The sequence below is a fragment of the Macaca thibetana genome, chromosome 2, assembly GCF_024542745.1.
Source record: "Macaca thibetana thibetana isolate TM-01 chromosome 2, ASM2454274v1, whole genome shotgun sequence".
NCBI classification, from domain to species: Eukaryota; Metazoa; Chordata; class Mammalia; order Primates; family Cercopithecidae; genus Macaca; species Macaca thibetana.
The window spans coordinates 2159088-2184753 of record NC_065579.1 but is presented as its reverse complement, the minus strand read 5'-3'; the positions used below and the strand labels follow the sequence as shown (position 1 = coordinate 2184753).

At 56.1% G+C, this 25666-nt stretch overlaps 2 protein-coding genes across 2 annotated transcripts in view; both read left to right on the top strand.

The window, feature by feature from the left end:
- The first annotated feature begins 178 nt into the window (after window positions 1-178).
- Window positions 179-25181, top strand: MELTF (melanotransferrin). The gene is made up of 15 exons (XM_050779240.1): window positions 179-396; window positions 1388-1487; window positions 3897-4079; window positions 5243-5399; window positions 6900-6967; window positions 10801-10988; window positions 11738-11918; window positions 12583-12734; window positions 17740-17836; window positions 18713-18907; window positions 19556-19712; window positions 19797-19864; window positions 21744-21931; window positions 24465-24663; window positions 25102-25181. Exons 1-15 carry the CDS (start codon window positions 253-255, stop codon window positions 25179-25181), a joined length of 2157 nt encoding a protein of 718 aa, XP_050635197.1. The 5' UTR covers window positions 179-252.
- The window catches only part of PIGZ (phosphatidylinositol glycan anchor biosynthesis class Z), a 100139-nt gene continuing 99084 nt past the window's right edge, over window positions 24612-25666 (top strand). Inside the window, exon 1 of the mRNA XM_050779166.1 lies at window positions 24612-24663. The gene's annotated coding sequence lies outside the window, so the exon portion shown is untranslated. The remainder of the gene's footprint in view (window positions 24664-25666) is intronic.

Below are 25666 nucleotides of genomic sequence, written 5' to 3'. Positions count from 1 at the left end.
CCGTAAAGGGCCGGGTTCTGGGCCATTCCATTTGCCAGCAGCCGTGCCCCTGGTCAGAGAGGCCCTGAGCACAGGAATACCAGCCCTTCCCCTGTCTCTGTGCCTGTGGGAGGGCAGGGCGGCCGTAGAGGACTGGCTGTCCAGGCGGATGGGCTCACACAGAAGTGCTGGAGCCCCCCTCCATGGTGGGCCGGGACTGGGCTTGGTGGGGGAGCTGGGCCTCACAGTTCCCTGCCCGCAGTGCTCGGTGGCATGGAGGTGCGGTGGTGCGTCACCTCAGACCCGGAGCAGCACAAGTGCAGCAACATGAGCACGGCCTTCCGGGAAGCGGGCATCCAGCCCTCCCTCCTCTGCGTCCAGGGCACCTCGCCTGACCACTGCATCCAGCTCATCGCGGTGAGTCCTCTCCGTTCCGCCCTGCCGGAAAACAGGGCTCTGACTCAGAAGGGAGCACACAATAGCCTCATTCAGCCGGAAAGGAGCCGACCCTGCCCTGCCGAGCCCAGCCGATAGGATCTCCCGAGTCTCCCCGGCAATGAGGCCAACTCGCCTCCCGCGGGGCCCAGGCCAGGAGGTGGGAGCCTCAGGAGGACCCGCTGCTCAGAGGGGCGCCAGCAAGGAAAGGCGCCTGAGAGGCTTCCCTTCCACAAGGCCCCTGCCAGGGGGCCCAGATGGTGGTGACCCCTCAGTGGCCACAGGTGGCTGCTTGCTCATTTTGCCATGGGGCTTTCCAGAATGGGGCTTGTGTGGTTTCTGGGAAGGAGGAGCAGGGGCTGGACTCCCAGGTGGCTGAGTATGGGGTAGGAAGGCAGGTCTGCTGAGACCGGCTGAATGACACTGACAGTCCTCAGAGGCACCATGAGGGAGTGGCGTCCCTCCCGGGTGGGCGCAGAGAGAGCTGGCTTTTCATTCCAGCTCTGCCCCCAGTATGCCCCCAAGACCTCATCCAATCATAGGCCCACAGTGGGGCCAAGGCTGTGGGTCAGGCTCCATGTGAGGGCAGAAACCGCAAGCACAGACCGTCTTAGAGAAAAAAAGCTGGAAAACCTAGGGTGGCCGTAGAGGCGCAGGGTGGAGGGACAGAAAGCGAGGGAGACACTTTTCACTGCCTGCCATTTTCTACTATCTGATTATTTTACTAGGATATCTGAGTCCTGCAAAACTAATGATTAGTATTTTTTTAAATAACATTATTAGGAAAACAAGGTGAATCCTTGGCCTGGGAAAGGGGGAGAGCCCTGAGCTCTGGTTGGGCTCCAGGGCCAGATAAGAACAGCACAGCCCTCCGGGCCTTGGGGTGGGGCCCCAGGCCATCTGGTTGGTGTCCCAGGTTCTTTGCCGAACAGGCCGGCTGGGCCAGGCTTGGCTGAGCCACGTTTCCTTGCAGGCCCAGGAGGCCGACGCCATCACTCTGGATGGAGGAGCCATCTATGAGGCGGGAAAGGAGCATGGCCTGAAGCCCGTGGTGGGCGAAGTGTACGATCAAGGTAGGAGGGTGCAGTGGGAGGAGAGAGGATGGGCTGTGCTCCCCAGGCTGCCCTTGCTGGGCCTGGCCTGAGCTGACCATCAGCCCTGTCCACAGAGCAGTCCTGGAGTCCCAGCCAGACGAACGCCCTAAGTCTCTCTGAAATTCCCCAGGGGCGAGAGCTCGGGACACAGAGAGCTGCCCCAAGTCTGCTCTTCCCCACAGGGAGCCCTGCAGCCCCCTAGCCTGTGCCCACTCAGTTCTTACTGCGGGCTGCCCCGGGCCTGGTGCGGTGCCGGGCCTGGTGCGGTGCCGGGCGTGGTGCGGTGCCGGGCCTGGTGCTGTGCCGGGCGTGGTGCGGTGCCGGGCCTGGTGCGGTGCCGGGCCTGGTGCTGTGCCGGGCGTGGTGCTGTGCCGGGCCTGGTGCGGTGCCGGGCGTGGTGCTGTGCCGGGCCTGGTGCGGTGCCGGGCGTGGTGCGGTGCCGGGCCTGGTGCGGTGCCGGGCGTGGTGCTGTGTGTGTAACTGCCTGGGGTGAGCAAGGTGTCCTTCATGCCGAGCCACCTGCACACTCAGGGCCTCCCTGTCAGAAGCTTGGCTCTGGGTAGGGAGGTGCTGCCTGGCAGCCGCACAGCTCAACAGACCCAGCGCTTCCCCTTCCCATGACTTCTGTGACCTTGGCCAACCGCCACTTCCCGGACTGTAAAATGGGGATAGTAACACCTGCACTGTCACCCAGACTAAATGAGCCAGGCCGTGTGTCCACCTGATGTGGTACGTGCTGGAAAGCGTGAGTTCCTTTGCCCAGTGCCCGCATCACACACGGGACCTGCCTCCAGCTCAGCCTGCTCCTGCCTCTCCCCCATCACCTCTGCTTGGCCGGCGCCTGGCCTCCATCACAGTCCAGCGCAACTGTCACCTCCTCCAAGGTGCTCCCTGAGCCCCTCCCTCCCTGGAGCGGGGCCTCTTGCCTGCACCCCCACGGCCTCTGCAAGCCTCTGCCTGCTCAGTCTCGTTAGTCCCCAGAGGAGGGTCCAGTCTTCCCCTGCGTCTATCCTCTGGAACTCCACACAGCGTCTCGCTTGGAGAAAGCACTGGCCGGTTCCTTGTTGAATTAATGACCATCCAATGACACACAGCACAGTCCAACCCTGCACACCCATCAGCCAGAACTAGCTCTGCTCCCAGGCCCCGCACCTCTTCCTCTTTAATTAACTCCATACCTCTGCTAAGCACCTGCCACCCGCTGGTCTGAGCATGGAGCAGTAAACAAAGAGACCTTGCTGCTCTCACAGAGCAGAGTAAACACACACAACTCTACAGTGACACGTGTGGGGGTGCTGTGAGGAAAAGGAACAAACACACACAACTCTTCAGTGACACATGTGGGGGTGCCGTGAGGAAAAGGAAAGGGCAGGACAGAGCAAACGAGGGTTGCGGAGAAACCCACTGAAATAGAGCAGGCAGGACGGTGCTCTGCGGAGGCGACGGGCAAGCTGAGCCCCGGAACGATCTCAGGCGGTCCAGGGAATGGGAAAGAAACAAGGTGGGTGAGTCAGAGGATGGCACCAGATGAAGCTACTTAGGTTGGTGGGGGCAGACCCTGGTGGGCAAGAAGGAACACTGACTTTATGTTCTAGAACCCAACTTCGTTCTGATATGGCCTCCCACACCACCCGGCAGTTTGTGCGTGCGTGTATGCCTGTGTGTGTGCGCTCGTGCAGTGGGAGACCCTCTGGTCATCAGTTCCCATAGCTGCGTCGTCTGTGTTTTGCCTGAACTGCCCCTTGGAGCCACCTTGGCGCAGGGGAACATTTCACAAGGCTGCAGAGCCCTGGCCCACCACACGCACCCTGCAGCCTTGAGGGTCGTGAGTGACTTGGGACCACGTTGCTAGGTCTCTGTCTCTCTGTCTCTGCCTCGTCTCACTCTCCTCCAACCCCCTCAGCACCAGGAAATCGCCTCTCCTCATCTGGGGAAGCCTCTCGCCTGCTCCCCTGCTCGTCCTAGCCACCCTTCTTCCCATGGCCCTGATACCGTTCCCTCAAACCCTCCAAGTTCTCCTAGGGGCCTAGGCTTTTGGAAAGCAAGGACTTGCTGGCTTCTTCTGCTTTCTGTCCAGCTAAATAACTCCCCTGATGTGAGCAAATGTGAACCAGCTAAGCACCAGCTGCTTAGGAAGAGGGGGAACTCAGTGAATACATCAGTATCTCAGGATCGTATCTACCTCAAGAGGCTAGAGGGCAGGGTCTCGTAGTACATGTGGATTAAGCCCACTTGCTGTCTTGGTAACGAGAATGCTATGCACACATCCATGATGTACAGCCATGCTCCCTGCACACACCTCTCCCACAGCCGGCCTCGGCAGGGTGCTGGTGCAGCCTCCCTTGAGGCCTCTCCCTGCTGCCCTCACCCGCTCCCCTCCCCTCCTAGAGGTTGGCACCTCCTATTACGCCGTGGCTGTGGTCAAGAGGAGCTCCCAAGTGACCATCAACACCCTGAAAGGCGTGAAGTCCTGCCACACGGGCATCAATCGCACAGTGGGCTGGAACGTGCCCGTGGGCTACCTGGTGGAGAGCGGCCGCCTCTCGGTGATGGGCTGCGATGTACTCAAAGGTAAGGGCTTTGGGCTGGGCAGGAGGGTCCCCAGGCCTCCCGCTCCTTTCCTTGGGATGCTTTCCTTTCCATGCTTGTCCCTTCACTGGGCAGCCTCCCTCCAGCCTCACCGCCATTCTTCATCCCTGGAAGGTGTAACAACCTCCTCCGCCTCCCCGCACCGTCCACTCTGCCGCCGGCCCTGCGCGCCGCCACGTGACTTCCTGCTTGCTTGGCCCCTGTGGGCACCATTCTTGCTCACCCCTCACGGTGCCCCACATGACGGTCAGGCCCAGGCCCAGCCCATGAGTGGGAGGCAGTGAATCCCCCAGGAGTGCTTCCCACGCTGTCTAGAAATGTGTCCTCAGCTTTACAGGACCAGAAATGCTGTTTTTTCAGGACCCAAACAAGGTGTTGACTTGCACCCAGAAAGCCCCCAAGTGGCTCAATCAGCCCAACCAGCCGTGTAAACCCACGAGAGCCTGGAAGCCGCACCCTCCCAGCTGGTGGCCAGTCGTGGGTGGCTCGCCAGGAACTTGGCATATTTATTACACACCTATCCTCTGGGAGGTCACAAAAAGAAGACTAGGAAGAGGGCTTACTCTGGAAAAGCTCAGTCTGGCTGGTGATGAGTGTGGCCCGATGGGCTTGGGTGCCGGCAGCAGGGCCTTCTCGTGTGGCACAGGATAAATATTTGTGAGTTTTGGTGCCGGCCGGGCCTGAAGAACCATGCAGGGCAGCAGACCCTGACCTCGTCCCCCACGAGGCCAGCCGCCGGGCGTTTGCCTCCCTCCGTGTGCTGTGAGAAGTGTCTGTCTTTATTTCCCCTCTGTCGTCGGTCACACCTCGCTGAGTTGGAAATGAAAGCCACGATGAGAAGAGCATCTAGTTGATGCTTAGTTATCCCGTGTGGTCATTTAGGAGGAAACTTGTAGTTCCCCCGAACCACTTTTAAATGACAGTCGCTCCCCAGTGCTCACTGCTCCCTTGGGGGACCCGGTTTGGGGTCACGGATCGGGTCCGGGGTCCGGCTCCCCAATTTTGCTCAGACTGAAGCTGGAAGGTGGAACCGTTCTCAGCAGAGTCCAGATGAGACCCTGCAGGGCCCGGCCCCCCGCTGACCCTGGGGTTTTAACTTGGCTCTGAAGAAAGTTCTGAGTGACCTCTCTGCCTCCTTCCCACAGCTGTCAGCGACTATTTTGGGGGCAGCTGCGTCCCAGGGGCAGGAGAGACCCGTTACTCTGAGTCCCTCTGTCGCCTCTGCAGGGGTGACAGCTCTGGGGAAGGGGTGTGTGACAAGAGCCCCCTGGAGAGATACTACGACTACAGCGGGGCCTTCCGGTGAGCGGAGCGGGGGTGGGGAGGGCCGGGCGGGGAGGAGCTGAGTCGTGCGGGCGGGCGGAGGCGCTACGGCCACGGATGCTGGGGAAAAGCACCTTTGCCCAGAGAGGCCGTGGAGGGGAAGTGGCGGTGTTGGCTGCCTCTCATCAAAGCGCGCTTTATATAGTTCTGTGCCCTGGTTAGTTTAAAAACATCCAACCGGAATATGCCAAACTGGATTTGCTCATAAAATCAACATGTTTGGTATATTTAGTGAGGTGAGGGCTCGGAGAGAAGAAAATGGAAAAAACAGCCTTTTGACCACTCCCATGTCCCCGTTCTCAGACCAGCAAGGACAGGGGGTTGGGGGACTGTGGCTTGACACTTGGGGCCGGCCTGTCTCTGCTGCCGGTTGGGGCTGGCACCTTGGGTAATCCTTCCGTGGATACAAGAGAGTCTCTAACAGTTCGTGGTCCAATTCCGTCTGCCTGCAGAGGAGGAAACGTGCTGAGCAGGACTGGAAGGAAGCTTCTGGGGCTCCTCTAGCTGCCTCACGTTTCCACCTGGAGCGGGGAAGCCTGCTGGTGTCCCACGCTCCAGATGTGATCTGAGTGGATGCAGTTTTTGGCATAGAGAGAGGAAACAGTACTCAGCCCCTCTGAGCGGCAGAGCCTTGCCCCTCCCCTGCCCCGCGTCCTTGGCCACGCACGCATTCTCTCTGACTCTCCTGGAGCCTCAGAGCCCTCTCCTGATGTCGTCCTCCCCGACCTGCTCTAATCCCTGCGTGTTTTCTGCCTGTGGGGACCTAAGCAGCCTCTTTGCCCAGCAGGTCTCACCTGCCTCCAACACGAGGCAGTGACATCAACAGAACATGTACAAGTCAATGGTCCCTCCCACTCAGGATCCTGCGGCATGGCATGAAAAGGCCTTCTAGTCCAATCCCCTGCCTCAGGGTAGAATGCTTTTCAAAACACCCTGAAAATTAGCCCAACATGGTGGCACACACCTGTCCTCCCAGCTACTTTGGAGGCAGAGGCAGGATGATCACTTGAGCCCAAGAGGTCAAAGCTGCCATGAGCTATGATTGTGCCAGTGCACCCCAGCCTGGGCGACACGGCGAGACCTTATCTCTAAAAACAAAATAACCAAAACCAACACCCTGAGAGTCAAGGCTGCTGGTATTATAACAGCAGCTGCCCTGGGAGTGCCTGCTCCCTACAGGCCTGAGCCAGGCTGGAGAGGGTCTGTACTGGGTTATAAAGAGCCTCTCATCCTCAGAGCAGCCCGATGGAGCTGCTTTCCCACCCCCGCTTTACAGGTGATAGGGACTAGGAAGGGGCCACAACTCAGCAAAGCCGCAAAGCCACACAGACAACCAGCCAGGGAGCTGGAACCCAGACCACATGACTGGAAAGCCCATGCCGATCATGGCCACCCCTACAGCCCGAGCCAGGCCTCCAGAGGTGGAAGATGGGCAGGGGCCAGGGGCTCAGCCCATCCAGACCCACAGCTTCTCCACAGGTGCCTGGCGGAAGGGGCAGGGGACGTGGCCTTTGTGAAGCACAGCACGGTACTGGAGAACACGGATGGTGAGTGGGGGCAGGGCACGGGCCCAGAAAAGCAGCGTGCCAGGCCAGGCCGGCCTGGGGCAGGGCACCTAGATGGCAGAGTTGGGATCAAACACCCTAGTTCAGTGCTGCTCTGAGTCTCTGGGTGATCTTGGATAAGTCCCATAGTCTCTGAGCCTCAGCACTCCCAGCTGCAAAAGAGCAGAGGCAAGTGTCACCGGGGGAGTGCCCACTGCTCACAGGGCAGGAGAAGGGGGCCAGCGAGCAGCTCTGCTCTGCTCTGATCTGAATATGGCATTGGGTTCTGGTTCCACCTGAAGATGGGGGTCTGATTTTTTAAAGAATTTGCAAACCTCTCCACTGGATCTCACCTACCAGCCCTTCCTGGCATTTTTCTCCTCTTGCCTGGAGAATCTGTCCCTCATCCCTAGGTAGGTTTAAAATATAGGTTGGTGTTGAGGTGGGGCACGCTGGCTCATGTCTGTAATCCCAGCACTTTGGGAGGCCGAGGTGGGCAGATCACGAGGTCAGGAGATCAAGACCATCCTGGCCAACATGGCGAAATCCTGTCTCTACTAAAATACAAAAAACTAGCTGGGCATGGTGGTGGTTGCTTGTAATCCTAGCTACTCGGGAGGCTGAGGCAGGGGAATTGCTTGAACCCGGAAGGCGGAGCTTGCAGTGTGTTGAGATCGTGCCATTGCACTCCAGCCTGGTGACAGAGCGAGACTCTGTCTAAAAAAATAAAAAACAAAAAAAGATTGATGTTATATATTAAGCCATCATGTCACTTAAGTTTTTTAATCTTGAAAGAACTGAGCTTTGGAAAAGTTACAAGAATAACTCAAAGAGCTGCCTTCTCTTCTTCACCCAAATTCTAACTGTTTAGCATTTTTCCACATTTGATTTGTGTGTGTGTGTGTTCTGACCCATTTGAGAGTATATTTGCCTATGTCATACCCCTTAAATACTTTACTATGTATCTCCTAAGGCAAGGAGATGTGTACCTAGCCACAGTAATCAAAATCAGGAAATGCAACTTTGATCCAATCCTGTTATCCAATCTATAATCAATATTGCAGATTCACTCACCATCCCAATTCTATCCTTCATACCCATTTTTTTCAGACCAGGACTGAATCTTTTACCACGTTTGGGGTTTAGTTGTTAGATCTCTTTAGTTTCCTTTATCTTGGAACAGTTTCTCAGTCTTTGTTTTTTATGACATTGGCATTTTGAAGCATCAGGCCAGTTATTTTATAGAATGTCCCTCAATTTAGATTTGCCTGAAGATTGTTTCTTTTTTTAAATTGAGATAAAATTTACATGCAGCAAAATTTGTTCTTTTTGAAGTATAGTTCTATGAGTTTTGCCAAATCCATACAGTTGTATAACCACCACCAGAATCGAGATCTGGATGGGGCAGATGCTTCAGCCCAGGAGTTCCTCAGGCCCTGCTGGTTATCCCCCTGCACCTGCCAGCAAGGAGCAAACACACTGTTCTGTCTGCAGTTTGGCCTCTCCCAGGACATCTGATGATTGGGGTTTTTTTTAAGTCATTATCATTCTTTACTGTTATCAATCGTTGCCTTTTAAATCAGAAAGTCCATCATGAAGGCAAACATGGACCAGATCCGAGAAGGAGGAAAACAAGTGGCCTGCACACGAGGAAGCGTGTAGGATGATGCGCTCTCGTGCTGGGCAAGCCTGGAAAGGGGCTCCTGTTCACAGGCCCCAAGACGAGTTCGACAAAGGAGAATTTGGAAAATGGGCAAAGAGCAGGGATATGTTGGGTTAAAAATCAGCTTTTTCAGACTTGGGTTTTTTGTTTTTTTTGTTTTTTTTGTTTTTGAGATGGGGTCTCACCATGTTGCTCAGGCTGGTCTCAAACCCCCAGCCTCAATTGATCCTCGCATCCCAGCCTCCTGAGTAGCTGGGATTACAGGCATGCACCTGGCAGCTTTTTCAAAGTTTTGACGGTAATCTAAGGCAATCTAAGGCAGTAATTTTTTAAAGTGACTTGATACAAAAAGATTGGTAAGAGCAAAAGGGTACAAGTGGCATAAATGTCTAGAGCAGGGAAGTGACAGGACTTTCATTGTTCTTGGCTTTGAGAAGTGGAAGTGGCTGATGGAAGTACCTGAATGATGCATTTGTCTGTGGGAAGGCAAAGGATGCCCCAGAGCTCTAACCAAAGGCTTTGCAGCAGCCTAAAAACAGAGAAAAGTTGGGAAGTGGAGGGGGGAGAACTGCACTGAGTCATTAAGAGTGCTGTCAAGTACCATGTGGCCATTAAAAATGACCTTTACAGAGTTTTCCAAACTGTTACTCTGGTGTGGGTTTTTTGGTTTTGTTTTAAAATAGCTTTGCAATGAAAACTTTCGTGACCATACAAATTATCTTTTCTCTTCCTATTTCCTTGTAGAGGTTTTTTCCCTCCTTGTCTTAAAGTCATAAAAATATTGTTCTGTGGGACCATCTGTGGTTTAATTATAGTCCTTAATATTCATCTTCTCAGTATCCCTAGTTGGTGTTAATAGTTACTCTTGCAAATTTTCTTTTCTATTGAGAAACAAATGAATTTATGGAAAGTTTCCAATACTGTGGAAAAATACTTTGCCAAGTAGGATGCAAAATTGCCTGTCAACTATGTCCTTAGCCAGGTTAAAAGTGGTCAAAAGGGGGCTGGGCACGGTGGCTCACACCTGTAAGCCCAGCACTTTGGGAGGCCGAGGCTGGCGGATCACGAGGTCAGGAGTTTGAGACCAGCCTGGCCAACATGGTGAAACCCCGTCTCTACTAAAAATGCAAAAATTAGCCGGGTGTGGTGGCGGCGCCTGTGGTCCCAGCTACTCGGGAGGCTGAGGCAGAAGAATCACTTGAACCCAGCAGGCAGAGCTTGCAGTGAGCCGAGATCACACCACTCACTCCAGCCTGGGCGACAGAGCGAGACTCTGTCTCAAAAAAAAAAAAGGTGGGGGGATCAAAAGACAGGGAGTAAAACAGGAAAAAGGACTTGAAAGAAACCCATCCCAACGTGAATAGCTGGAGTTGCGGAGTTCCCCTTCCCTCTCTAGCCCGCGTGGGCAGATTCCATCCGGGTTTGTTCCCACCTTGGTCCCTGCTCCTGGAGCCCTGACCCCCTCCCCTGCTCAGAGCCAAACGTAGTGCCTCATGGCAGCCGCAAGCTCATCCTAGACTCTTAGTACATTTATCTCTCTCACCCAAAACTGTTCTTATTTTCTTGCTCTTTTTTTTTTTTTTTTTTTTTTTTTTTGAGACGGAGTCTCGCTCTGTCGCCCAGGCTGGAGTGAGTGGCCGGATCTCAGCTCACTGCAAGCTCCGCCTCCCGGGTTCACACCATTCTCCTGCCTCAGCCTCCCGAGTAGCTGGGACCACAGGCGCCCGCCACCTCGCCCGGCTAGTTTTTTTGTAGTTTTTAGTAGAGAGGGGGTTTCACCGTGTTAGCCAGGATGGTCTCCATCTCCTGACCTCGTGATCCGCCCGTCTCGGCCTCCCAAAGTGCTGGGATTACAGGCTTGAGCCGCTGCGCCTGGCCATTTTCTTGCTCTTTTTATCTTGAATAGTTATTTATAAGTATTGTATTACTGTCAGATGCCTCCAATCCACTTTAGCAACAGAAGTTGGTGAGAGCTAGAAAATGAGAGTAACGAGATAGAGTCTGTGTAGGTACTTGGAGTTGGGTGCAGCCACCAAGCTCTGCCACCTTCTGAATGCTGGGTTCTCACGTCCATGACACCCAGCCACCCCCCAGAATCCCTCTTCTGGGCCTTCCTTGCCACCCGCCCCAACCCCTGTCGTAGCTGGGTCAGCCCAGGCTTCCTTCTTCCCAGGGAAGACGCTTCCCTCCTGGGGCCAGGCCCTGCTGTCACAGGACTTCGAGCTGCTGTGCCGGGATGGCAGCCGGGCTGACGTCACCGAGTGGAGGCAGTGCCATCTGGCCCGGGTGCCTGCTCACGCCGTGGTGGTCCGGGCCGACACAGATGGGGGCCTCATCTTCCGGCTGCTCAACGAAGGCCAGGTGGGCTCAGAGTCCCCCAACCCCCCTGCACAGCGTCCTGGATGGTGCTGGGCCTTGTGGTCGCTCAGCAGGGTGGGATCAAGAGGGGCAGGACCCAGAGACTGTCCTTGGGATGGACCCCAGCATTGGGCCAGGTCAGAGTGAGGAACCAGCCGGCTGTGCTGGCTGCCCAGGAGGAGGGCTGGCCAGGGGAGGGGGACCCAGAGGAGGGGGACCCAGGGACCCAGGCACCCTCAGAAGAAGCTCCTGATACTTGTGTCTCTGAGAGCTAAAATCAAAACATATGAGCAAATAAACGAAGTGACAAAACCAGAGCCTTTCAAAGCATTCACCATTCACCATGAATTACATGTGGCGAATAAGGTTTGGCCCAAACCGCTGCTTTTGACAGCGATATACTTCTGACCACTGGCACCCCAGGCTCAGTTAGTTTTGTCCCATCCAGGCTGCCACTGCCAGCCCCACGGCGTGTCCTCAGGGCCGTCCCACCCCTGGCCACAGTCATGTGTCCAAACAGCTGAGTGTGATGAGGCCAAATGGACTCAGAGCAGACCCAGAACTGGCAGGGCCCAGGGGAAGGAGACAGCGGATCAGGGGAGGCACCGCAGAAGAGGGAGGCCTCGCCTGGCCCTCACAGTGGGCGCCTGGTCTGAGGTCAGGGAAGAAGGAGGTAGGGCCCGAAGTGGGAGGAAAGGATGTGGCCTGTCAGGACCCTCACCACCCTGTACCCACCCCCTCTTGACACACAGCGTCTGTTCAGCCACGAGGGCAGCAGCTTCCAGATGTTCAGCTCTGAGGCCTATGGCCAGAAGGATTTGCTCTTCAAAGACTCCACCTCGGAGCTTGTGCCCATCGCCACGCAGACCTACGAGGCGTGGCTGGGCCAGGAGTACCTGCACGCCATGAAGGGTCTGCTCTGTGATCCCAACCGTAAGTCCACCCGTCCCGACTGCTGCCAGCTCCAGCCCAGCTCGACCTCGGGCATGGCAAGGCTCTCTGGGAAAGCGGCTGGGGGAAGATGCTCACCAGGGAGGCCTCTGTAGGAACCTGTCATTTCTGTCCTCTGCCTCTGGGGCTTTGGGGAGGAAGCCCCTCTTCAGCTGCACCGCCTGTCGTGCCTCGGAAGCCCCACCTGGCCGCAGCGGAGTAGGATCCAGGCCCTCAGAATCTGCCTTGGGAAGGGTCTCCTCACCCCTCCATCCGTGGCCATGGCGTCCTGTCAGTTCTTCTACAGCCTCTCGCTCCTACTCCCCGCCTCTATCCCATGGCTACAGCCCTGGCTCAGGCACTGTCTTTTGCCTGGACTGGTGCAGTAGTCTACAAGCGAACTTCTTGCCTTTAGCCCTCCAGCCCCATATATCTTCCACCTACAGCCAGGGAAGTGGGTACCACACACTGAGTTAGATACACGACAGCCGTGGTCTTCCTCAAACCTCACAGCTGCCCCTTTTCTGTATGAGGAAGTGGGATCCGATGGTTAAATAACTTATCCCAGCCACACCGGAGAAAGGCCCAGAATTTCCCTTGGGTCTGACTCCAAGCTCTTCCATGGCAGTACCGGCCTGGCAGTGACCGCTTGCTTGCCCCACCCCAGGGCTGCCCCCCTACCTGCGCTGGTGTGTGCTCTCCACTCCTGAGATCCAGAAGTGTGGAGACATGGCCATGGCCTTCGGCCGGCAGCAGCTCAAGCCAGAGATCCAGTGCGTGTCAGCCAAGTCCCCCCAGCACTGCATGGAGCAGATCCAGGTGGGGGTCGCGCAGGTGCCGCGTGGGCCGGGTGGGCAGGTAGTGGCAGTGCCTGGGCGGTTCTTACTACCCACTCCCCCTGCTGCCTGGGGAAGAGAAGAGTGCCTACTGCAACAAGGCCACAGAGACAGGCGGGAGGAGCGACCACAGGGACCAGCACCCACCCCAGGGGACAAAGACGGGGGGGCGGAGCAACTGCAGGGACCAGCACCCACCCCAGGGGACAGAGACAGGGGGAGAGGAGCGACTACAGGGACCAGCACCCACCCCAGGGGACAGAGACAGGCGGGGAGGAGGGACCGCAGGGACCAGCACCCACCCCAGGGGATAGGCAGATAGGAGTGAGTCCCCTGGAGAGCCTGCGAGCTCCTCACTGAGCGGGGGCACCAGCAGCAAAAGGAGCACTGGCCCAGCTGGGCGCTGACGCCCTGTAGCCTGGGGCGAGCCCTTTCCCCTTTCTGAATCTCAGCCTTCCCTTGTGCAATAGAGAGTGGGCGTGAATCATTGTTCAACCTTTTTTTTCTTTTTTCCTAATTTTTCTAAATAGACAAATAGTAATTGTGCATATTCATAAGATACATGGTGATGTTCCGATACATAGAATACATGGTGATCGGAGCAGAATAATAATTAGCATACTGTCATCTCAAACATTGCTCATTTCTCTGTGTGGAGAACATGCAGTATCTTCCTACCTGTTTGAAACTATGTATTATTGTTAACTCCAGTTATCCTACAGTCTATAGAACACTGGAGCTTATTCCTCCTCTCTCTTATTTTGTATCCTTTAACAAATCTCTCCTGGGCGTGTTGGCTCACACCTGTAATCCCAGTACTTTGGGAGGCCGAGGCGGGTGGATCACTTGAGATCAGGAGTTCAAGACCATCCTGGCCAGCATGGTGAAACCTCGTTTCCACTAAAAGTACAAAAAAATTAGCCTGGCATGGTGGCACGCAGCTGTAATCCCAGCTACTCAGGAGGCTGAGGCAGGAGAATCGCTTGGACCCGGGAGGCAGAGTTGCAGTGAGCCGAGATCATGCCATTGCACTCTAGCCTAGGTGACAAGAATGAGACTCTGTCTCAAAAAAAAAAAAAATCTCTCCCTATTCCTCCTTTCCCCCACCCTTCCCAGTCTCCAGTATCCTCTGTTCTACTTTTTACTTCTGTGAGATCAACTTTTTTTAGCTTCCACATATGAGTGGAACATATGGTGTTTAACTTTCTGTGCCTGGCTTATTTCACATAACACAGTGTCCTCCAGTTCCATCTGTGTTGCTGCCAGTGACAGGATTTCATTCTTTTTTATGGCTAAATAGTATTCCACAGTGCATGCCGATGACATTTTCTCTATCCATCCTCTGTTGTTGGACACCTGGTTGATTCCATATCCTGGCTATTGTGACCAGTGCTATGATAAACATGAGGTGCAGGCATCCCTTCCACAGGCTGATTTCCTTTTTCCTTTGGACGGATTCCCAGTGGTGGGATTGCTGGACCGTACGGTAGTAAATAGTTCGATTTGTCATTTGTGGAGGGACTTCCATACTGTTTTCCATAGCGACTCTCTGGGTTTCCATCCCCACCAACAGTGTAAGAGTTTCCTTTATTCTGCATCCTCACTAGTATTTGTTATCTTTTATCTTTTTGATAACAGCCACCCTAACTGGGGTGAGCTGATACCTCACTGTGGCTTTGGCATGCATTTCCCTGATGATTAGTGCTGCCTGCTGGCATTTTGTATGTCTTCTTTTGAGAAACGTCTGTTCTGGTCATTTGCCCATTTTTAAGTAGGATGATTTTCTGCTGTTGAGATGTTTCCGCTGCGTGTATATTCTGGATATTAATCTCCTTCGGATGAGTAGTTTGCAAATATTTTGTCTCACTCCGTAGGCTGTCTTCATTTCACTCTGACGATTGTTTTATCTGCTGTGCAGAAACTGTTTTGTTTGGTATAATTCCATTTGCTTATTATTGCCTTTTTGTTGACTGTGCTTTCGAGGTCTTTTCATAAAATCTTTTCCCAGACCAATGTCCCGAAGCGTTTTGCCTGTATTCTCTTTAGCCCTTTTATTGTCTTGAGCCCTGCATTTAGGCCCCTGATCCGTGATGCGTTGACCCCTGCGTAGGGTGAGGGGTAGTTTAGGGCCCAGTTCATTCTGCACTTGGACATTCCGCCTTCCTAGCAGCAGCCACTGAGGAAGAGACCACTCTTTTCCCAACGAGTGTTCTTGGAACCTTTGTCAAAAATCATCGGGCTGTAGACCTGTGGGTTAATTTCTGGGTTCTCTATTCTGTATCATTGGTCTCTATGTCAGTTTCTATGCCTCTGTCTTTGTTCTTTTTGCTTAGGATTGCTTTGGCTATTCAGGGTCACTTGTGGTCCCATACAAAGTTTAGGATTGTTTTTTCTAATTCGGTAGAGAATGTCGTTGGTATTTTCATAGGGAAGTTCAACTTTTTTTTTTTTTTTTTTTGAGACAGAGTCTCACTCTGTCGCCCAGGCTGGAGTGCAGTGGCCGGATCTCAGCTCACTGCAAGCTCCACCTCCCAGGTTCACGCCATTCTCCTGCCTCAGCCTCCCGAGTAGCTGGGACTACAGGCGCCGCCACCACGCCCGGCTAGTTTTTTTTTTTTTTGTATTTTTTAGTAGAGATGGGGTTTCACCATGTTAGCCAGGATGGTCTCGATCTCCTGACCTCGTGATCCGCCCGTCTCGGCCTCCCAAAGTGCTGGGATTACAGGCTTGAGCCACCGCGCCCGGCCGGAAGTTCAACATTTTTGACAGCACCGTGCACTTGGAAATACATTTTACATTGACCACAATCTAGTGCACAAAAAGTTTTCTTTCAGATATAAGTGAAAAAAATATATGTCCTTTATATACAGAGATATGACACAAACAGTACCCGCTACTTCTCATGTATTCTATTCTAATCCTTTTTTTGCTGACACTTGTCATGACCCATTAAATGGATTTGGCCCCCACGAACAGACTCACCATTGCAGCTAGAAACACCAGCTGGCCCGGCCTCTCGTGCCCGTTCGGCTCCGCCCCGGTTCGCTTCTCTGCCTGGAGACTGACGCCAGATGCAGAGGAGGCCCCAGAGGCTCTGCAGTCCGGGAGGACTGCTGTGGTCACGGGTGTCCAGCCTTGGCCCAGAGCCCCGGCTGTCAGCCCCTGGGTGTCCACACTCCCCAGATTCTGTTTTTAGAGCAAGTAGGTGGGGTCTGTTCAGGGGGTCCCCAAGCACAGGCCCCTCAGCAGTGCCAACCCTGCCCAGGCCGGGGAACCACATTGACTGGAAGGCCACAAAAAAGAGACCGGGCAGGAATACAGGGTGACCAGGCCTAGGACAGTGACCATCGCACAAGCTGACACTCGCTGTGCGCCCCACACAGTGAGGGTCGTTGTGTGGATCATCTCATGTGACCCTCACAGCAGCCCTGGCAGTTGGTGTGACCATCGGCCCCACTTTTGGGTCTGGAGCGGGGAGAGAGAGGCTGGGGAAGTAACTTGCCCAAGGTCACCAGCCAGGATGGGCTGTATGAGCTTCCCCACACCACTTTGCCTGAGCCAGGCCACAGCGCTGTCTCCACACCTGTGGATCGCGAGAGTGGAGACCACCCCAGCCTCAGGCCAAGGAGTGCCCAGGCCCAAGGCGGGGGTGTTCCGGGAGCTTCCGCAGGCACTGATGGAAGCCTGTCCTTGTGCAGAGCTGAGAGCAAGTGTGTGTGACGCTGACAGGGGAGCCTCCGCTGGAACCTGGAATGGAGGGAAGGTCTTGGGGGAGGGTCTTTATTTCTTTATTTCCCAATGCCTGGCAGGCTGCCCTATTGTTCCAAGCGCCCCAGAGGAGGGAGATGTGCTGGGAAGAAGGTTTCAGCTCCCTCTGAGTGCCAGCCTCCTCTCAATCTGGGCTCACAGAGGGCCAGGGGGCTGCCCTGCGGCCTGTGGGAAGAGGAGAGACCAGGGGCTCCTCAAAACCCCAGCAAAGGTCTCAAAGACCCTCAGTTCTAGCTTCTGAGGTTCTCAGAGAGGCATCCAGTGTGGCCGTAACACCCATTCCTGCCCTGCCAGTTACAGGGAAGCCAGAGGGCCTGGGCTGCAGTGCATGGTCTGTGTCCTGCCCACAGCGCAATGGGAAGAAGGAGGTCTGGGCAGTGGAAAAAGGGTCCCGAGAGGTGCACCCTCCTGGCCCCAAATGTCAACGCCGCTGCCTGTTATTCTACCACCATCACTTCACGCCTCTTCAGGAATGGTGTGGGACACCTTCCTGGGGCACAGGTGTCCCCACTGTCCCCCACTGTCATCCCCTTCCCTTGAGGTTAATCACACTCTACTATGGCTTTGTTGCCGGTTAGCCCCTTGGCAGGGTCCTGGGGCCACCTGTCAAGGGGCTTCTGAATGGACAAGTGGGGTGGGTACAGGTGACGTGGAGGCCCCAGGAGGGTCCTGGTAAGAAGGCGCTGGGTCCTCCTGCTGCCATGGCAGGCAGAGCTCCATCCCTCAGCCCTGGAGCCTCCTCCCTAGGCCCTGAGACTGCCGTCGTTTCAGATCCGCCACTCTTCCATCTGTACAGGCATTTAACAGACAGGCATTATACCACACGGTGTGCTGGCCCTTGGCCAGGTGCTGGAGAGGTGGTGCCTGGCCGTCTGGCGGCTGGCAGTGCATAGGGAGGCCCATGCCAAGCATGAGGGTAGGGATCACGCTTGCTTTGCTCAGAGCAGGGACACAGGGGACCCTGGGCAGCCACACGCAGGAGTGCTGCGTGGGTGTTTCAGCCCCTTGGTCCTCCAGACACCCCTCCCGGTCAGGCGTCTTCACAAGGAGAGGAAGGGGCAGGCTGCCAGGATGGGCTATTCCCCACCCAGATTCCCCAGGGGAAGGAAGCCTGAGGCCACAAACCCCTAGAGACCAGGCCCTGCCACCTCCATAGGATCCCGACATCCAGAACCATCCTGGGTCCACCCTGGCCCAGTTGCTGCTTCTGTTCCCTTCAGGCTGGGCAAATTGACACTGTGACCCTGAGCGGCGAGGACATTTACACGGCGGGGAAGACGTACGGCCTGGCTCCGGCAGCTGGCGAGGGCTATGCTTGTGAGTGCAGGGCCTGCCGCCTGGCCGCAGCCAGGAGGTGGGGAAAGTGTTATAAATATAAAAGAGTCCCCCTCTCAGCTATTTTCACAAGCTCCCTGCCTCTCTCCTGGGGATAGTGACTATCTATCACCAGGCCTGCCCCTCCTGCCCCAGGCCTCAGTTTTCCCAACTATTCCACATACGTCTCTAAGGGGCTGGCAAACTTTCTGTAAAGGATTGGAGGATAAATACTTGAGACTTTGCAGATGACAGTCTGTCTTTCAATAACCCTTTCAAAATATAAAAATCATTCTCAGTTTACAACCCAGGCCATACAAGAGCAGGCGTGTGGTTTGCCATCTTGAACTACTGGGGCCTCCTCAGCCTCTTCTGGCCCTAACCAGCCATGGAAGGTGGCCTTTTGGAGTCCCCCTGCCAGCTCATTTGCACCTTCTGAGGGGCCTGGGCTGGGGCTTTGGCCTCTGTCCTCTTACTGGTGACCTCAGAGGCCTGGGTCCCTTCCACCCGGGTGTGAGCAATCTCTGGGCTGTGGGAAATGCTTCTGCAGCCTCAGCTGTGACTCCACTTTCCTCCCGGGAAGTGAGAAAAATACCACCTGGGTTTAAGGAAAGAAGGAAATCCCTGTGGGGAAGGACTGCTGGGGCCAGAGGAAGACAGGGCTGGAAAGTGGAGCCAGGAGGCTGCATCTCACAGGGGACGCAGGCAGGGCCCCTGCTGGGCCTGCTCCCGGAACACCTGGTCTCAGGCCTGGGCACTGTTTGGCCTGCACAGCTCAGACAAAGAGGCAGGAAGGAGTGGGTTTGAAGGAAGGACCCCACAGGCCCTTGCCCGGGCTCTCAGCTGAGGGGCCCCTCGCATGAGTCCCTCTCTCCCCAGCGGAAGACAGCAGCAACTCGTACTTCGTGGTGGCGGTGGTGAGGCGGGACAGCTCCCACGCCTTCACCTTGGATGAGCTTCGGGGCAAGCGCTCCTGCCACGCTGGCTTCGGCAGCCCTGCAGGCTGGGATATCCCCGTGGGCGCCCTCATTCGGAGAGGCTTCATCCGGCCCAAGGACTGCGACGTCCTCACAGGTACCCCCCTTTTAGGAACACAGACTAGGGAAGCCTTCTCTGGGGTTAGCTAGGGACCCACAGCCAGTTCTGGAGGGGACCCTTGTTGGAAGGTGGCCAGGCTTCTGCATAAGTGCCCAGGTATCTCCACAAGTTGGGAACAGAAGCACCTGCCATATACGGTACATGAAGCCCTTTCCGTGTGTTAGATCACACAACATTCATGGAAACTGGCAAGATCCTTGAGCTGACAGGCCAGACACCTCTGTCCTGGCTGTTAACTCAGAAAACATACAAGCACTTTTTTTCTAACCACTGACACAAGCACACGGAGGGCACTAGGATTGGCAGCTCCTACTCCCAGACAGCTGCACGGCTGCTCTGATTGGAACAAAATAGTGAGGTAGTGAGTTCCCTGTCCCTGAGGGAGTTCACGCGAAGGCTGGTGGTGTTCGGTGATGGGGTTCCTGTATCTAGACAACCTCTGCATTCCCCCCACTGAGATCCTCCAGGAGACACTCCACTCAGAGCCGAGGGGAGCAGAGCAGACAGGCGGCCTTGCAGCGTAGGGTCAGGTGGGTGGGCAGACCTGTGGGGGAGCGGCCCGCCCAGCTCCCTGCCATGCTTTCCACTGCTGGCCCCTCATCATTGCCCTTCCCTGCACCCCAGCGGTGAGTGAGTTCTTCAATGCCAGCTGCGTGCCCGTGAACAACCCCAAGAACTACCCTTCCTCGCTGTGTGCGCTGTGTGTTGGGGACGAGCAGGGCCGCAATAAGTGTGTGGGCAACAGCCAGGAGCGGTACTATGGCAACAGCGGCGCCTTCAGGTACTCAGGGGGCCTGGTGGTCTGGGGCTGTGTGCAGAGGCTGGGACCCTCCTGCCAACGCCTGCCCTGCCCTCTGTGTGGCAGATGCCTGGTGGAGAATGCGGGCGACGTTGCCTTCGTCAGGCACACGACCGTCTTTGACAACACAAATGGTAGGTGAAGGCCAGAGCAGGGCCAAAGGTAGGTCGGGGGGACTGTTCCCCATTCTCAGCACCATCCAGACACCATGTTGGGCTGGGGCCGAGCAGCGGCTCAGTGAGGCTGAGTCTAGAAGGCTGTGTCCCCGGGAAGCTGGGAGCCCCACGGGTCACAGGGTAAGACCAGACCTCAGACCACACATCCAGGGGTGCTGGATACATGACGGTCTTCGCTGGTCTGGAATTCAAGTCCCTAATCCACCGAAACGGTAGAAACTCAGTCCCAGTCGGTTTGGAAAGACCCCCCTTCTGGGGGTATTTACGTAGTGCCAAGGTGTGAGGTGGGGTGGCGGGAGCCTCTCCATGGGGTCATGAGTTCAATCAGTATGTGGTCTGTGTTCCTGAGCAGGTCACTGCCTCCTGCAAGGAAATCTCTCTGCAGCCCCCAAGCCACACCGAGGCAGGGCACACCTGACACACCACACAGGCAGTTTTCTTCCTGGAGTCACCTTCCTGGGCTCCACCTGGGGTAAAGAACTCAGGGACGCTCTGCTCCGGGAGCCCCGCACACGCATGGTCCTATCAGCACACGCCTCCCCAGCTTACGTCACTTCCCCTCTTCTTGTTCTCCGTGAAGGAATCTGAAGCCTAGAGGCTGTTTTCCTCCAACACCAAAGGCTTGTACTTTCTACATTCCCTGACTACACCCCAGGCTTTGAAACCCAAAATGCTGGAGGCCCAGTCTTCTCCACTCACTCCCAACATGTTTCTTCCTAGAGACTTAGCCCAGAAAGGCACAACTGTGGCCCGGTGGGGAGGGGACTGGACAATGGGAAGTAAAACATGCAGGGAAAAAAACCCCAAAAACATCAGTATTTCAAAACTTGGATCTTGCCTCCTATGGGGGTCACCAAGGCGGTAGGACCATCTGCCGCAGCAGAGCTAGGGAGGGCTCCAGGCCCTGAACCCTTCCCCTGCACAGCCTCCTACCAAGAACACGTGGAACCCTCCCCCAGAGAGGGGCTGTGTGCTCCTGCCTGAGCCCGGCGGGCCTGCCTGGTCCCAGACCTGTGCACGGTGTGGTCTGGGATGGGGTCGGGGAGGCTGGCAGGTGCTGGAGAGGCCTTGGAAGGTTCACTTGCAGTGAGTCACCCGCCTCCCAGGGCCGCTCCTTTCCCTTTGTCTTTAGCTCCCCTGGAGGCCCCCCTGGATTTCCTGGAAATGGGAGGAGGATGGATACTAAGTGAAGGCAGAGACACGAGAATGTGATTCCTGAGAGCAGCATTTTCTCAGGCAGCCCTGGCACTGCGTGCTTTAGAATCACTGGGATGCTGGTTTAACATGCAGATTCCCGAGCCCGATCTGAGACCTCCTGAATGAGATTCTTTGCAAGCAAGGGCCCTTGAAGCTGCCTTTTACATCCACAAGTGATGCTATGCCCTGTTCTATTTGAGAACTTCAGCCTTTAGGGGCAATCACCCACCATCTTCAGGGAGCCACCCCACCCTCAGACTTGAGGATGTAACACATAGATGGGGTTCTCTGCCTAGGAGTGATTAACAGCCTCAGTTTGCTCACCTGTAAAATGGGGACAACACCACCTGCCCTGCGTTACTGTTGTGGGGATCAAGCAACGCTTGTAAAGTGCTTGTCACATAGTAGGTACTCCCTACTCCCTGCTAATGGCAGCTCCTGCTAATGGCATTAACACAGCTGGGTTCTTTCACCCTGGTAACACAGCAGAGCACTTGGAGAATGGAAAGGGTTGGGGAGCTGGCCAGATGTTGCCACCTCCCTGTAGCGAAGGCCTTGGAGGACCCAGGATAGCAGCCTGTCTTTACACTTCTCCCCACTCCCCTGAACGTCCCCACACACACTGCTTTACCCCTCTCAGGCCACAATTCCGAGCCCTGGGCTGCTGAGCTCAGGTCAGAGGACTATGAACTGCTGTGCCCCAACGGGGCCCGGGCCGAGGTGTCCCAGTTTGCAGCCTGCAACCTGGCACAGATACCACCCCATGCCGTCATGGTCAGACCAGACACCAACATCTTCACCGTGTATGGACTGCTGGACAAGGCCCAGGTGAGCCAGGGCGGGGCTACCTCATTGAGGGGTGTGCAGCAGAGGTACGCTGAGCCCCTGGGAGGCCTCAGTCTACCTGGAGCAGACCTCTAGAGAAATTGAGGAAGCCTGGGGGAAATTCGGTGATTTTCACTTACGCAAGGACATACCTCCAGAAACTACCCCCCTGCCTCCTGCATTGTTGATTTTCCCTTCTCAGTTGGACCATTTTCACCAACATGAAACATGCTGTGATTTCTGCCATCCTTAAAGAACTAACTAACCTCTTGCTCTCACATCCATCCTCTTGCAGCTGTAATCCTGCTTCCTTTTTTTTTTTTTTGAGATGGAGTCTTGCTCTGTTGCCCAGGCTGCAGTGCAGCGGCGCGATCTTGGCTCACTGCAAGCTCCGCCTTCCACGTTCACGCCATTCTCCTGCCCCAGCCTCCCGAGTAGCTGGGACTACAGGCACCTGCCGCCACGCCCGGCTAGTTTGTTTTTTTTTTTTTGTATTTTTTTTTTAGTAGAGACAGGGTTTCACCGTGTTAGCCAGGCTGGTCTCGATCTCCTGACCTCGTGATCCTCCTGCCTCGGCCTCCCAAAGTGCTGGGATTACAGGCGCGAGCCACCGCGCCCGGCCAGTCCTGCTCCCTTTCAAAGCAAAACACTTCTAACAGTCCTCTCCTCTGGCCTCTCTTAAGGATGAAGACTGAGTTAACAAGTCCTCTCCTCTCCTCTCTCTTGAGGATGGAGACTACCCCAGACAGGCTCCCACCAGGGCCCTGAAGCTGTTCTTGTCAATGTCACAGTGACCCATGTTGCTAAACCCAGTGGCCATTTCTCAGTCTTCATTTCACTTGACCTCTCAGCGGCACTGGCCACAGCTCTCCCTCCTGCAGGCACCCAGTTCCTCAGCCCTGGCTCTCCGCTCACCTCTCTGGCCACTCCTCAGTCTTCTTTGCTGATTCCTTCTCATCTCCCTGACCTGTTAGCCCTAGGATTCAGTTCTCAGCCCTCTTCCCGTCTACAGCGGACCCTTGATCTCATCCAATCCCAAGTCATCAGATACCATCTATCTACAGATGGCTTCTGAATTTACATCTTCAGACCTCAGTCCCAAACTTGCATATTTAACTACATACTTGACATTTTGATTTGTGTTTCTAACAGTCATCTCAAACGGATCAAGTCCAAAGTTGGACCCCCCGTCCCTCCTTCAGTCTTCCCCACTTCAATTAAGAGCAACTTTAGCTTTTCCATTTCCTTGGGAGTCATTTTTTACTCTGGTCTTCCTCTTGTGCTCTATATCCAGTCCATCAGCAAATCCCACTGGTTGTGCTTTCAAAATACACCTAGAATTTAAACCCAGGTTGTCTGACAATGGAGCCACTGGTTTCTAACCACTCCCCTCCCCCAACTTATGCTGAAATTGCCTTCTGCACACCCACCAGCACCACAGAACTCCAGAGCTGGCTGGCTCGCCAGGCCTGTTCCTAAACTTTGACATTGTGAAATTATGCATGTTCCTGTCATCTCCCCCACAGAACCCCTCTATCCCAGGAGTGCCATACTCCGGGTCCTTGGGCTTCCCTAGGGTGTTGCTAAGTTCTCTGAAGTAATGTGGGAGAAGAATCTTGGGTGGATGTGCATTTTTCTGGGGAGAAGGCTGACAGCTTTCATCAGCTCTTTAGGAGGATCTGCGAGTCCCTCCAAAAAGACTGAGAGCCACCTGACTCCTTTGTTCCTCCTTGATCAGTACTTAACACCTGACATAGACATTCACGCATGTTCTCCAGATGTCCTTTATTTATATTTGTATTCATAAGTTCTCATACGACTTCTGGTCTTTTTAGTAGCTCTTTTAGGGCTGTAGCCACAGAACGGTCATTGCAGTGATCCTGAGCAGGGTGGAGGAGTGCAGCATCCCTGGGTGGGTGGGTCAGTGAAGACACGCCCAGCTCACCTGTTATTCTGTGGCTGGTTGCAGAACACACATCTCTCTCGAAATTGTTTCGGTTTGTGCGGAGACAGCTGTAAGACAGAGTGAAAAGCCTTATGGAAAAGGCCAAGAAATGCTGAGCAGGCCTAGCACAATGCTCAGGAATCGCACCCACACCATCCCTCATTTCTGGGTCTTTCTTTCCGAACATCTCAGGCCTTAGGCCTGCATCCAGGAGCTGGAGCACTGCAGTGCTTGTGAACACCTACCTCTTCCAGTGGCGCCTGTGGGCCTAGTGTCCCCACACCCCCTTGGGTGACAGAGGCCGATCAGTTGTCACGCTTATGACTTCCAGTCAGAGTCGTGGGGCCCTGAAATTACTTGTTCTTTGGGTCACTGTTACGTAAAGCAATTTGCAGCAAGCTGCACCTGGGCGGGTGGCCCTGCCTGAGCCCAGGTGAGAAGCCCAAAGCAATTTGCAGCAAGCTGCACCTGGGCGGGTGGCCCTGCCTGAGCCCAGGTGAGAAGCCCAAAGCAATTTGCAGCAAGCCGCACCTGGGCGGGTGGCCCTGCCTGAGCCCAGGTGAGAAGCAGGTCTGCTTGCGGTGCTTCCAGGACCTGTTTGGAGACGACCACAATAAGAATGGGTTCAAAATGTTCGACTCCTCCAACTATCATGGCCAAGACCTGCTTTTCAAGGATGCCACCGTCCGGGCGGTGCCTGTCGGGGAGAAAACCACCTACCGCGACTGGCTGGGGCTAGACTACGTGGCGGCGCTGGAAGGGATGCTGTCTGAGCAGTGCTCGGGCGCAGGTAGGGCAGGCCCGCCCCGCCGCCTCCCCGGTGCCGTTCAGACCCCTTTACCGCAGAACCTTGAGGGAGCGGGGCGGGGGTGCTGCGGGTCCGGGGAGGCGGGTGGAGGCCGGTTCACAGCGGTCCGGGTGGGGTGTCCCGGGAGGATTTTGGCCAGGAGGGCAGGAGCCCGGCGGGTGTCCCAGACGAAGCTGGGTAGTGAGTGTAAACGCTCAAAACGCGGCGCGGGGAGGATCTGAGGCCACGGCAGAAACATGCACGTGGTGTGTTTTTGGAAGGAATGAGTATCTAAAGGCAGCAGGGAAAGGAGCGTTGCAATCGAGCAGAAAGAGGGAGGCTGGGGCGAGTTCGGTCCCCCCACGCCCACCCCAGAGTCGGGGCCTGAGGCGGCCACCGCGGCCCGGGCTTCGGGGCCTGACCTGCCGCGTTCGTCCCCAGCGGCCCCGGCGCGCGGGGCGCCCCTGCTCCCGCTGCTGCTGCCCGCCCTCGCCGCCCGCCTGCTCCCGCCCGCCCTCTGAGGCCCGGCCGCCCCGCCGGAGCCCGCGCCCTGGGAGACCCGCCGCGCCCCAGAGCTGCCGGAGCTGCGATTCCCGCCCGGGGAGTTTCCGCGGCGGCTTCGCGCTGGAATCCAGAAGGAAGCTCGGGAAGGCCGGGCCCGGCGCGGGCGGGAGCAGGCGCCTCCCCGGGAGCCCCGCCGCCCACGGGCGCCACCTGGCGCTGCCACCTGGCGCTGCTACCTGAGGCGCCGCCCCCGGGCCCGCGCGGCCCTTCCCGCCAACCGCCGCCTCCCGCCACCTGGAGCCGCGCGGGCCGCGCCGGAGGAGGCCGGTTGCCCAGGAAACCGCTGAGCCCGGGCTTCCCGCCGCCCGCCCCGCAGAGCCGCCGAGGGGCCGGCCCGCCTCCTCCGCGCAGCCCTGCGCCCCCGTCCGCGAGGCCCCCTGGGGACGCGGTGGCCACCGAGGCACCTACTTCCGGAGGCTGCAGCCAGGCGCTCCAAGGAGGC

Excerpts from the sequence above, each read along its gene's own strand:
- MELTF (XM_050779240.1), top strand. The coding sequence starts at position 253 with ATGGAGGTGCGGTGGTGCGTCACCTCAGACCCGGAGCAGCACAAGTGC. Across the intron at positions 18,908-19,555 it reads GGACTGCGACGTCCTCACAG|CGGTGAGTGAGTTCTTCAAT; the intron begins GTACCCCCCTTT and ends CCTGCACCCCAG. Across the intron at positions 19,713-19,796 it reads GGCAACAGCGGCGCCTTCAG|ATGCCTGGTGGAGAATGCGG; the intron begins GTACTCAGGGGG and ends TCTGTGTGGCAG.